The sequence below is a fragment of the Sturnira hondurensis genome, unplaced genomic scaffold (genome assembly GCF_014824575.4).
Source record: "Sturnira hondurensis isolate 20B ecotype Veracruz unplaced genomic scaffold, ASM1482457v3 Scaffold0006571, whole genome shotgun sequence".
NCBI classification, from domain to species: Eukaryota; Metazoa; Chordata; class Mammalia; order Chiroptera; family Phyllostomidae; genus Sturnira; species Sturnira hondurensis.
This window is the reverse complement of record NW_028079202.1, coordinates 2,138,800-2,151,725: the sequence shown is the minus strand read 5'-3', so window position 1 is coordinate 2,151,725 and position 12,926 is coordinate 2,138,800. Positions and strand designations below refer to the sequence as shown.

The following is a 12,926-nucleotide window of genomic DNA, read 5'->3' as shown; positions in this document are numbered from 1 at the left end:
CTCAGTGGATTGAGCCCCCGCCTGCTAAACGAAGAGTCACTATTTTGATTCCCAGTCAGGGCACATGCTTTGGTTATGGTCCAGGTCCCTAGTAGGGCACTCGTGAGAGGCAGCCAGCCACACATTGATGTTTCTCTCCCTCTCTTTCTCCTCCCTTCACCTCTCTCTAAAAATAAGTAAATAAAATCTTTAAAAAATTTGTAATGAGCCACCACTGCTCATGGAAAGCATGAACTTTTAGGTGGATATCTGAGTGAGGATCAATGCCACTCTCAAGTATGAGGAGTCCAAATGTGGACATTCCTTTAATGGGCTCACTATTACCTTCACCCTGCAGGCTTGCTTTCCTGTCTACTACTGTTTTCCCTTTACCTTCTTACCTGTCTTGGAAGTATTGCTAATCAGGTTAAAGTCCAAACAAAACTGTAAGATATTTGCTGGGAAATTTGTTGAAACATTGGCTGAGAAGGAGGTTTAAATTAGCACGTAAAGTAATGCATCATAGAGTCTATTTAACTACATTACTTAAGTTTCTTACATGATAATCAAAAACAGACATTATGTGTACATTTTGATAACATTCTGAAAATGACTTCAGTGGCTTAAATGTATTTGAAGCCCTAATTGGGTGGCTCAGTTTTTTGGAATGATCCCATACACCAGAAGGTAGTGGGTTTGATCCCCAGTCAGCACACATACCTAGGTTTCAGGTTCAATCCCTGGTCAAGGCACATACCTAGGTTGTTAGTTCGATCCCTGGTTAGGGTGTTTTCAGGAGACAACTGATTCGATGTTTCTCTTACATTGATGTTTCTCTCTCTCTCTCTCTTCCTGTCCTTTCTCTCTCTAGAGTCAATGAACATGCTCTCAGGTAAGGATTAAAAATAAATAAATAAATAAATTTGAGCAGCTTACCAGTATGCAATCATAATTTTAAAAAGACATTAAAATTAGTCAATGTAATGATCAAAATTACCAATATAAGTTAGCTGGATAGCATATTAATATCGTTTCCCCATGAAAAATAGAAGGAAACATTTCATGTTCATTGTAGTAAATCATTTCGAAATGCCATCTTAACAAGAGGAAGTATTATGTCTGGTTCCTGTGAAAATTACCAAAGCAACAGTATGCTTGTGCTGTCCATTGTCATCAGGCCTCTTCAGTTTTCTGAGGTTAGTTTACCCTGTTCCAGACTCAGGTGACAGATAGCACATATTAAAATAGATCCCTGCAACTGTAAAGAGGAACTTGTCTGTCCACATTTTCTTCTGTCTAGGGGTTAGGAAATGAAAATCAAAACAAGTATTTCCTGATTGTGTTATCAAAAATAGGTTTATACAATTTCTAAAATTGCCCACACTGCCTTCAGAACTCCTTGTTCGCCTTCCCTGCTTTATTTTTCTCTTTACACTTCCTGCCACCTGCATACACTGTAGTTTTACTATCTCCCTGCAGTATAACTGTGTGAAGACAGGGATGTGTGTCTGTCTGGTTCCTTGTCCCCAAAAACCTTAGCAGAGTCTCTGGCACAATAGGCCATCTGTGAGAATGATACTGAGTGAGTACTAAGTACTATTCAACTGTTCCTGATCAGGAAGTATGAATGAGTTTACTGGAAAGTTACAAACAGCTGAAATGGAGTGCTAAGCAACCATACGAGGAATATTCTTGAAATCGGGAAATGTATAAACATCTCACAGTCCTTGCTCAACATAGACACTTTCAAGCCTTGAGAACAAAGTCATTGTAGTTGTTGCAGCTTTGAACTGAGAGAATTTTCATATTGTTCTTCATCACGACTAGAGAGAAGAATGTAGTGACATGCAAAATGCCTGCCTGGACCAATTAAATAGATGAGCTCCCTGAGAAGAGGAGGGAGCCAGGTGTTAGAATTGGGCAAAGCTGGATAACAGGCAGGTGAGAAGTTCTAATTTCTGGTCCGATATCTGGGGAATTCCAGAAGGTAGGAAGTTCTTAAAATACTGGGATGGGAATAAGGAGCCCAAGTGACTTCAGTCTCCAAGGTGAATGGACCTTAACATGACATCCAGCCTGCCTGCAGCTCAGCTGGCCAGCAGTTTTCTAGAGGCCTTATAATTTAAAGATTTTTTGGCTGAAGAGCTGGAATTTTTTACTAGAAGATACAGCTCTGATTTTTATCAAGGCAGTTTTTTTTGGTAAAAGATGATTTATTTGGTATATGGGTAATGGTAATAAAGTGAGGCAATATTGAAATACTGTCATTGCATCTGACTTTTATTAACACCCCACTCAGTGCCCCTGTGGTGAAATCTTTATTTGATAGGTTAGAAAATGTAATCATGAGATTTCTAAAATGTGTATACTGTGGCCAAGGGATTAGAAAACTAGTATAACCAGAAAGAGATGTTAAGTAAACTCTGTAGCCTGTTATGAATCAGACAGATCTATATATTTTAAGGTTTTTCTAGAGAAATCAAGGAAGTGGCCTTAATTAATCTCTTACTTTGTAGCAAGCAATAAGGACAGGGTGAAACTGTACATACTTAGTTTTAAAATCAAGAGTGATCAAGTGTCAACACTTTTTTTTAAAGATTTTATTTATTTATCTTTAGAGGGGCAGAGAAGGAGAGAGAGAGAGAGAGAGAGAGAGAGAGAATATCAATGTATGGCTGCCTCTCATGGGCTCCCCGCTGGGAACTGGCCTGCAACCCAAGCATGTGCCCCACTGGGAATCGAACTGCGATCCTCTGGTTCACAGGCCCACACTCAATCCACTGAGCCACACCAGTCAGGGCTAGTGTCAACACTTTTGTAGTGACTCCTGCTTTCCCCATTCTGAATGTTTGGGTATCAGCGGTAGTATTACTATTTAGATATTCAGGATAACTCAAGTATCTGGAAATTTATTTTTTTACTGTAGCCAGAAACTGATTCCTTTTGCTGCGCTGAGGGTTTAGTGATGAGTGACTCTGTGCATGGTAGGAAAACTTGCCTCCTTGTCCTGCTGTGTGGACCCAATGCACTGGGCCTGTGTTTTGTTTGTCAATTAACTTTATTTTTCCAAGTCATCACAGTATAAGGAATTTGGTAATAGTTTCAAGCAAAGGTACCTAATTGGGAAAGGTACCTAAGTGGGAAAGTATCTGAATATAGGTATTTCTTCAGATACGGCTTTTTCAGTAGTGGAAGATTGAGGCTTAATTTGGAAAACCTTATCCTTTTCTTTCTGTCTCTCTTATTGATTCTTACAACTTTTCTGATATTTTTCTACTTTGTTAAAAAAATACCCCTACTCCTTTAGTACCACTTTCTATACGTTTTGTGTTCACTATGATTAAATGAAAGTCATAGCACATTAAGTGGAAGAGGTCTTAAAAGTTACCTAAAGTGATTAAAAACTCAGATTTAATAAATGAAACAGAGGCCTAGAGAAGTTGGACAACTGCCCGTAGGCAGTGACACAGAACTATTGGCCGCTTTTTTTTTTGACTCTGATCCAATGACCCTTCTAGTGGTCCCTTTTTCACACTGAAAAGGAAACATGTTTTTTCTCTGTTTGTGTGCTTTAATGCTTGACTTAATTCCCTATCCCCATTTCTAGTGTCCATGGCAGGGATTAAAATATGTGGGTATCACTTTCTTAATACATACAGGATAAACTCAGTGTAAATTCTTTTACCATAAGTTTTCTACTCTCAGAGCCGGGGTGTTAAGTGTAGGACATTCCTATGAACTCATGTTGCTGTCCTGAGATGGCCCAGAAGTACCTTCTAGAAGCTCGGAGATGTTGGTGCCACATGTAGGTGGTATGTGAGAGTCCAGCAAGGGGGAAACGCTTCTGTGCCCTAAGTAACCCATGATCTAATAGACTGTCTTGGAGAACTGCTGTGAGGTAAATATCAACTGTCCAGTTCATGTTATTGGTGGGTGGGCACTGACTTCCTTCTAATTGTTTTAGGACAAATAATGAGGCATTGTCACCAGCCCTGGGTCCCCTCCTCTATGTACCAACTACATAATTTAGAGAAACTACTTGCTTAGAGAAACAAGCTCTTCTGAGAGGATTTAGAAAAATTAGCACCAATCTATCATCAAGGCTGACTATTTCAGCCAATTAATTTTGTGTAAACCTTATAGTCTTTTATTATCATTCCAAGAAGCTCTTCATAAACAAATATGAGAAGGGTGCTCTACTTCTTACTATTTAATAATAAACCATCAACATCGAGGCAATCAATTAAATATCTGAGTAGTTAATAAAATAATAATTGCTGCAGTTCACAGAGTTGTGTCTGGTATATGCTGCAAGTCAGAAAATAAACATTGTCAGGTAATTTTTTTAATCTCCACTTTATAGAAATTGAAGTTCAGACAGATTGGCAAAGCAAACACACTCAAATACATGGTGGGAAAGAAATGTGAACAAAGAATACTGACTCTGAAGTTACTGTTTGCCACAAGAATGAGTCAGACGTTGTCCTTCCTGGTGAAGGGGCTGTGCAGACTAGTCCCTGTGCTCAGCTCACAGCAATGGAGAGGAAGGAAGACAGAGCCCATGCTTCATAGGCATCCCAGCCACTCATGGGGGCGCTGTCATTCACAGTGTATCTTTTTTTAAAAGATTTTATTTATTTATCTTTAATAAATAAATAAAAATATCAATGTATGGTTGCCTCTCGTGCATCCCCTGCTGGGAACTGGCCTGCAACCCAGGCATATGCCCTGACTGGAAATCGAACTGTGATTGTTTGGTTTGAAGGCCTGCACTCAATCCACTGAGCTACACCAGCCAGGGCTCACAGTGTATCTTGATGAAGACCTTGGATGGGCAGAAGGTGCTGCTCGTTTTGGTTGTCTGGGGTCATTTTGGGCAGAGCCAGGAGTTCTTGGGAGAGCAATAGACTAGTGGCCCTGAGTAGCCAGTGATGATGTTGTTTTCATCAGAAGTGATAAAGTAATGATGTGAATGGAGGGAGGACAGCAGTGGGAGTGCCTCCAGGAGCTATGAAAGGGATTGGAAGTGTACTTGGGCTGTGGGTATGGGAAGGCTCTGCACTTGTACATGTGAGAGATTTGGGGAGTGTGCCAGAATCTCCCTGACAGCTTTACTGAGCACGTTAGGGCACTGGGCCTATGTGAGATGGGGAGGAGGAAGCAGACACACTGCAGGGTTTTCAGCTAGGGCCTGGAAGTGACCATGGTCCTAAAATTTTATACACTAGACCTTTCACATATCAGCTCTTAATTTTCAATTTCTTTGAATCATCTCTGTCATATAATGTTGATTCGGGGAAGTTGGGGTAACTGGGAAAGGTGACCTGTTTAGGATTTCTAGAGGTTATTTGCATTTCAGAAATGAAACAACTAAACCAAACTGTTCTCCAGTAAGTCACCTGTGCAGTGGAGAGGCTTCTGGCTAGTCCCAGGGCTCTCTCTGTCTTGATATCATTGCTCTTTGGGGAGAAACACATAGAGGCACCTTCTGTTGGCATGTGTTCTTCTGTTTGTTCAATTGTCTCAGACACCAAGAGTACAAAACATTTATTATCTTCCATTGTAAAAGAATGCCTTATTGTTTCTAAAATCATGTGTCATGTACCAGGTCATCATATAGAAGGAAGTTCAAAGAGCGTCTTCATGGATGTTGCTGTTAACATGGCTCAAGCTGTAATGGGTTTGTAGTTTAAAATGATCCTGTGTGCAGAGCTGTCATCAGGGGATACTGCTAACAGAGGAGATTTGTGTTTTGGAAGAAATACAATAATGTAGCTGTTAGCAGTTTACTAAATGATCATGCACACCTGGCAGGCTGCTTCTGTAACTCTTCTGTGAGAAGGGGAATCATGCTTTTCCGACTGTGTGTCTCCGCTATGAGAGTGACTCCACACAGAGGTGTTATCTTCATTTCTGTGCAGTTCTCCCCATCCTTGGAAATTGAGGGCTATATGGTTGCTGGTAGACAATTCATTACCTACTGTGCTCCCAGGACTTTAGAAACCTTGCTCATGCTACGTCCGTCCATGGAGTACTGCATTATCCTGGGTCCTACTGACGTACAACGTACAAAACTCTGAACTCCCTTATGGGAAAGGAAAAATGGACACACTAACCTTTATGCTGTTAGATATAAAAAGCAAGATGTACTGTACATGCCAGATGTACAGATTTACCTGTAGGATCTCCATTTTGACTGCTGAAGAAATCTAGAAAGTCATTTCTATGAGGTCACTTAATCATCACTGCAAATCTTTTGTCCCTATTCTGCAGGAGTTCAAATGAGGTCCTTGGTGAAGGCTGGAATAATTTGGGGTGGATAGGAGAGGAACAGACACTGGAGGCGGGTAGTCCTAAAATACTACTACTACTACTGTTACAACTGTTACTACTACTGTTACTAGTACTACTATTAAGCAGCAGCAGTAGCTTCTGGGCACTGTTCAAATATATTAACTCAGTCTGCTGAACAACCAGATGAGGTAGGGTTGGTTATTATTTTCATTTTGGACATGAGGAAATTGAAGGTAAGGCTCTTGAGTGTATAGTACTTTGTGTGCTTTGTTGATATGAAGTGGGGACAGGTAGGGTGGTTGGTTTGGGGTACACTGCCTGCTCACTGATGCTTGAAGCCTTCCTTGGAAGGGTTGGATGAAAGAAGTGAGGGTAGAAAGACCAGAAAGGACCAGGCTTGTGGGTGCTCATGGTGTTTGGGGAGAGGAAGAATAGGCAGTTTGGGGAGGTACAGAGGAGGAGAGTCACAGGTGTCAAGTCCAAGAACAAGGCCCATGTGTTTATCTAAAGAGATGTCATGGCTGTGTAACTTCAGAGGGAGGACCGTCAGATCTCTGCTTCTGGGTTTTCTGGTGTCCCTTCTTTGTACCATTTGTGCCTCTGACAGTCTGTGTAGCACTTTTTCCTTTTTCATAAATCAGAGTAGGACAGAATGATGATTGTAGTCACACTGTCACCATAGGTGCTCACTAATATTGGAAACAGCTCATTTCCTGCACTGGGCAATGTAAAGATATGCTAATGTTGGTGCTAAATTCCGTATTTGTGTGTTTCTGGATCCAGAGACTTTACTGCTATCGTGTCAGTGACCCAACTTCTGAGGCACCGTAGACTTGATTTAACACAAGTGATGTCTGAAATGAGTATTTCATCCTCTTTTCCCCAGCCTGAGAACTTGCAATGACACCCATCACCCATCCACCAAGTCCTTCAGCCTGGTTCTCAGGACACTAGTCTCACATCCTGCCCACCATGACTCCCCTATTTGGAAGCTCACTTCTGTGACACTGAGCTGTCTTCACTGTGCACTCTCATGCCTAGCTCTCCTGTCCCTTTGTGGTCCCCTCTTTACCTGCTCACAGAATCCTCCAAGCCCAGCCAGTCTCCCTGCAGTGTCTGCCCTGCGTAGTCTTCAGCCTACATCAGAGGTTTCTACCAGTGTTAGTGTCTGGGCCACTTTGTCAGGACCATGTGCTGTACACTTTATAACTGTGATGCACGTAAAGTAGCAAAAAATGTCTGACTTTACAGTAAAAAGCTATGGCAGTTTCAGTTTTAATATAACATGGGGGGGGTGGATTTCAGAGGCAAATAGGGATTGGTGAATTTTGTTCCATATTAGGAATAATTCTCTTCAGGGTGAAGTCCACACACAGAGCATTGCTTTTCAAAGGAATTTCTAGCTATTGCAACTACAAAACCTGTTTCCTTATTCTGTTTCCTTTAACTTAGGAATTTTTTAATCCTTACCTGAAGATATGTTTCTTGATTTTAGAGAGAGAGGGAGAGAGAGAGAAACGTTGATGTGAGAGAAACACATCGATTGGTTGTCTCCCACATAGGCCCTGGCCAGGGATTGTATGCACAACCTAGGTATGTGCCCTGACCAGGTATTGAACCCGTAGTCTTTTGCTATACAGGACAACACTTCAACCAGCTAAGCTACTCAGCTATGGCTTATTTAAGAATCTTAAATATTAGTATTGATTTCTGACCCACATTGAGGATTGTACTATTTTCAGAGAGTCCATTGAAATAACTAAAGAGTTTCTGTAGACATGCATTGTTTTTGACACTTGCCAAAGGACACTTCTAATCATAATCCTGATTATTTTAGGCCTGAGTAGGCATTTGGTACAGCACAGAAATCCTGTTTAAATAGTAGGGTGATTGATGAGTGAATTTGCTTCTTTTGTCCCAGAATTTCTTCCAGATCTCCAAGTAGAAGGCAAAGGGCATCAAATATCCCACTTTCTAAGAGCTGTCAGCACCTCTAGTGGGGCTGCACCTTCTTCCCTCCAGGACCTGTCCTCCCACTGTGGGCCCCTACTCCATTCTGGATGCTGTGAGTGGCCTGCCAGGCAGGAGAATGTGATGCTTGTCTCCTCTTCTTGGTGACACCTTCAGTCGCTTTACCTGGTATCAGGGAGGAAAGCAACTCACCCTCAACAATTGTCACCTCCTAAGGCCAGTCTCTAAGGGCTATCCCCAGCCCTCTTCATACCTTGACTGGAGGTGGGAGAGAAAGGTCAATGACAGTTGTGCTAACTTTGGTATTTGTGGCAAGTCTGGAGGACAAGTGAGCCATGCCTGTTTGCCAGAAGCTCTTTGTAGAATAATGGGTCTGTTGACCTTGTCTACATTAGAACCATCCAAGGCCAAGGCTGGGTGGACCCTAAGTCAGTCACACTAATCTCTGAGCAGAGAACTCCAGTATCAGTGGTTTTGAAAACTCCCAGGTTCTTCCAATGAGCAGCCAAGATTGAGAACCACTCGTGTAAAATGGGCAGGGGTAGGGAAGAGAGGGTGTGTATGGCGGTCTTTTATTCCCCAGGTTTGTGTTTTAGCAAAATTCTTTGAAAACAGAATATATCTCATTTAGCATCTTACCAAATAAACAAATAAAAATAATATTAAGGTTGTAGTTTAATGTGTTTTGTTTCATAGCTAAATGTTACTTGGACTTTTTTATGAATGGTAAAATATATAGGGAAGTGAAAATATTATTAATTTGTCTTATGTCATATAATAAATGAGCTTATCCCAGCAAGAGTCTGACTGAAGCAATATCAGTGGCATCTGACCTGCTGGTAGGCACTTAGCCTTATTCCAGCCAATTCCCTCTTAGGTCCTGTCCTGACAGTTGTCCTGAGAGTTCTGCTTCTTCATTGGGAATGATGTGATTCTTGAAGAACCATTTCAGTGGCATCATTTCTGATCTCCTTGGTTTTCTCACAGCTCAAGAGATGGCTGCCCAGTGTGTGATGAAGGTGGAGCTGAATATTTCCTGTGACAATCTTCTGGATAAAGACATAGGGTCAAAGTCGGACCCATTGTGTGTGTTATTTTTGAATACAAGTGGTCAGCAGTGGTATGAGGTAATGTTAAATACTATAGGTGAAAAGCAAGCTGAATTGTTTCTTTGATAACACCAGCTTAAAAATGTTAAAAATCATAAAACCATCTAATCTGTTAGTGCAGCATTTGGGCAGGTATGTCCTTGACTGGAATTTTTAACACACACATAGGAACTTCCTTAGCTGTCGTGCCTATATTTAGTTGGATGTAGTACATAAAATTTAAAAAAATTAAATTCAAGTTCACTTTTGACTTGAAGAAATGTTTTGTTTTGGGGTTGTGTACAGGTTGAGCGCACAGAAAGGATTAAGAATTGCTTGAATCCTGTATTTTCCAAGACATTTATTATTGATTACTACTTTGAAGTGGTTCAGAAATTGAAATTTGGGATTTATGACATTGATAACAAAACAGTCGAGCTGAACGATGATGACTTCTTAGGAGAATGTGAATGTACCCTTGGACAAGTAAGTATAAGTTGCTGCTGTACTGTGTTGTATGTAAATTTTAACCAAAGAATTGGACCTTTTAAAATTTTTTAAAACTTTCTAGTTACAAAAAAAAATTCCAATTACAGTTTCCATTCAATATTATTTTGTATTAGTTTCAAGTGTACAGCATAGTGGCTAGATAATCATATACCTTATAAAGTGTTCCCCCAATATTTCCAGTACTGATCTGACTCCATACACTGTTATCACAGTATTATTGACTGTATTTCCTATGCTGTACTTCACATCTCTGAAAAATTGGGCCTTTTCATAAGTGCTCATTAGTTTAATTTTTAAAGTTGGAAACCATGTAATCACCTTAAGGACAAAATTCATACATTGGTATGGTGGGCTTCCACATTATTGAATTTGTTGCTTTCCTAATGGCAGGGACTATGTGTATTTACATTTGGGGTGTTCATTCAACCTTTCAGTAAATCAAACCACTGTTGTAACTGCTGTGTTTGCATCCTTATTTTCAGTTATAAATGCCATCACAGTACCAGCAACTTCTCATGTTCTAACTGGCCTCACTGGTACCTGGGGCCCACACTGGGCCCTCCTTGGCTTGTGCCTCATCACCTGGGCTAGTCCTCCCTTTCAACCTAGAAAGGGGCCCTGGGGCCCCACTGAGCCTACTGGGTGCTCTCTCCAGTCTCCCCCAGATCATTCACCTTGTTTATCATAGCTATATCTTTCTGGTACAGACAGGTTTCATCAGGGTAGGAGTATGTCTGTGGGCTCACAGTCTGACTTCTAAGCAGAGGTAAGGAACATTTGTACAAAGTGAGAAAGATTTCAGGGGAAGTCTTTTTTTTTTTAGAATTTTTTTTAAAGCTTTTGTTTATCTTTAGAGGGGAAGGGAAGGAGAGAAGGAGAGAAACATCAATGTATGGTTGCCTCTCGTGAGTCCCCTGCTGGGAACTGGCCTGCAACCCAGTCATGTGCCCTGACTGGGAATCGAACCGCGATTGTGTGGTTCACAGGCCCGCACTCAATCCACTGAGCTACACCAGCCAGTGCAGGAGTCTTTTTTTTTAAGTTGGTGACAATTATTGCTCAGAGTTGTCTTTTAAGAGTTCATTTTCCCATGTTGAATTGTTTGGAGATCATGGCATTTCCTATGTCTTGACAATATGGAGCTGATCAGTTTTCAAAAACTTCGATAAATAGTGCCAAAGGGAAGTTAAAATATGTATTATTTTTGGAAAAAAGTGAATACAGCTAAATTTAAAATGTATATGAGAGATTATAGCTGATTGAGAGCCTAGGTCTATTATGTTAATCAAAATGCTATTTTGGGGGGTGGGGAAGTGGTTATATATTAAAGTTACATCAGTTAAAAACCTGAATCCCATTTGGTAAGAGTTCTGAGACCTGGCCTGCCTTTGAGCAATAGGGGTAAAATATTGATTCATTTTTTTGTTGACTTAATCTTTATTGTATTTTTCTATTACCTCTAGTCCCCTTATACCTCTCTCCCCTCTACAGTCATCACTCTGTTGTTCATATCCATGAGTCCTTTTTTCCTTTTTTCTCAATCCTCCACCCCCTCACCATCTCCCCACAAGCTGTCATCCTGCTCTCCATTTATGAATCTGTCCCCATTTTCCTTGTTAGTTCAGTTTGTTCATTAGATTCCACATATGAGTGCAATTGTTTGGTATTTGTCTTTCTCCGACTGGCTTATTTCATTCAGCATAATGTACTCCAGGTCCATCCATCCATATTGTTGCAAAGGGTAAGATTTTCTTTTTTTCATGGCCAAATAGTAGTCCATTGTGTGACTGGACTATAGTTGCTTTATCCACTCATCTACTGACAGACACTTGAGCTGCTTCTATATCTTGGCAATTGTAAATAAAGCTGCAGTGAACATTGGGCTGTTTATGTTTTTTTTTGAATTAATGTTTTTGGTTCCTTCAGATATATTCCCAGAAGATGGATTGCTGGGTCAAAAGACAGATCCATTTTTAATTTTTTGAGGTATCTAGGTCCGTACTGCTTTCCATAGTGGCTATACCAGGCTGCATTCCTACCAACAGTGAAAAAGGATTCCCCTTTCTCTACATTCTCCCCAGCACTTGTTTGTTGATTTATTGGTGATAGCTATTCTGACAGTTGTGAGATGGTATATCATTGTAGTTTTAATTTGTATTTTTCTGATGATTAGTGATGTTGAGTATCTTTTCATATGTCAATTGGCCATCTGTATGTCCTCATTAGAGAAGTATCTATTCATGTCCTTTGTCCATTTTTTTAATTGTGTTGTTTGCTTGGGTTTTTTTGGTGTTGAGTTTTGTAAGTACTTAATAAATTTTGGACATTAATCCTTTATCAGATGTCAGTGAATATGTTTTCTCTTTCTGTGGGTTGTCTTTTTATTTTGTTGATGATTTCCTTTGCTGTGCAAATGTTTTTAGTTTGATAATGTCTAATTTGTTTATATTTTCTATTGTTTCCCTTGCTTAGGGAGATATATTTGAAAAAATATTGCTGTGAGCAGTTTCTGACATTTTGCTGCCTATGCTTTCTTCTAGGATTTTTATAATTTTAGGTCTAACATTTAAGTTAGACTTAACTTAAATGAGTCTTTGATCCATTTTGAATTTATTCTTGTGTGTGGTATAAGAAGGTGGTCTAGATTCACTTTTCTGACACATCCTTCCAATTTTCCAAACATCATTTATTGAATAAGCTTTCTTTAGCTAATTGTGTGTGTTTGCTTCTTCTGTTGCATATTAATTGACTGTAAAGGTGTACATTTATTTTTTGGCTCTCTGTTCTGTTCTGTTGATCTATGGGCTTGCTTTTATGCTACTACCATGCTGTTTAGATTACTATGGCTTTAGAGTACTGTTTGATATTAGGTAGCACGGTTCCTCCACTTTTGTTTTTTCTCAGGATTGCTGTTGCTATGTGGGGCCTTTCATGGTTCCATATAAATGTTTGAGTTATGTGTTCTAGTTCTGTGAAATATATAATTTGAATCTTGACAGTAGTTGCATTGAATCTATATATTTCTTGGGTCGTATGGACATTTTATTTTATTTTTTTTCACTTTTATTTTATTTTATTTTTTAA

General features: G+C 40.0%; 1 protein-coding gene across 6 annotated transcripts in view; it reads left to right on the top strand.

Moving 5' to 3' along the window:
- Positions 1 to 12,926, top strand: part of CPNE3 (copine 3) — a 63,246-nt gene that overhangs the window by 1,725 nt on the left and 48,595 nt on the right. For 4 of the 6 annotated variants that reach the window (XM_037050202.1, XM_037050201.1, XM_037050206.1 and 1 more), the window contains exons 2-3: positions 9,232 to 9,371; positions 9,639 to 9,818. In XM_037050202.1, the coding sequence (XP_036906097.1) occupies positions 9,240 to 9,371; positions 9,639 to 9,818 (312 nt within the window). In that variant the 5' untranslated portion in view covers positions 9,232 to 9,239. Of the gene's footprint in view, positions 1 to 6,252; positions 6,327 to 9,231; positions 9,372 to 9,638; positions 9,819 to 12,926 lie in introns of all 6 variants that reach the window. The other 2 variants (XM_037050204.1, XM_037050203.1) reach the window with 2 other exon arrangements.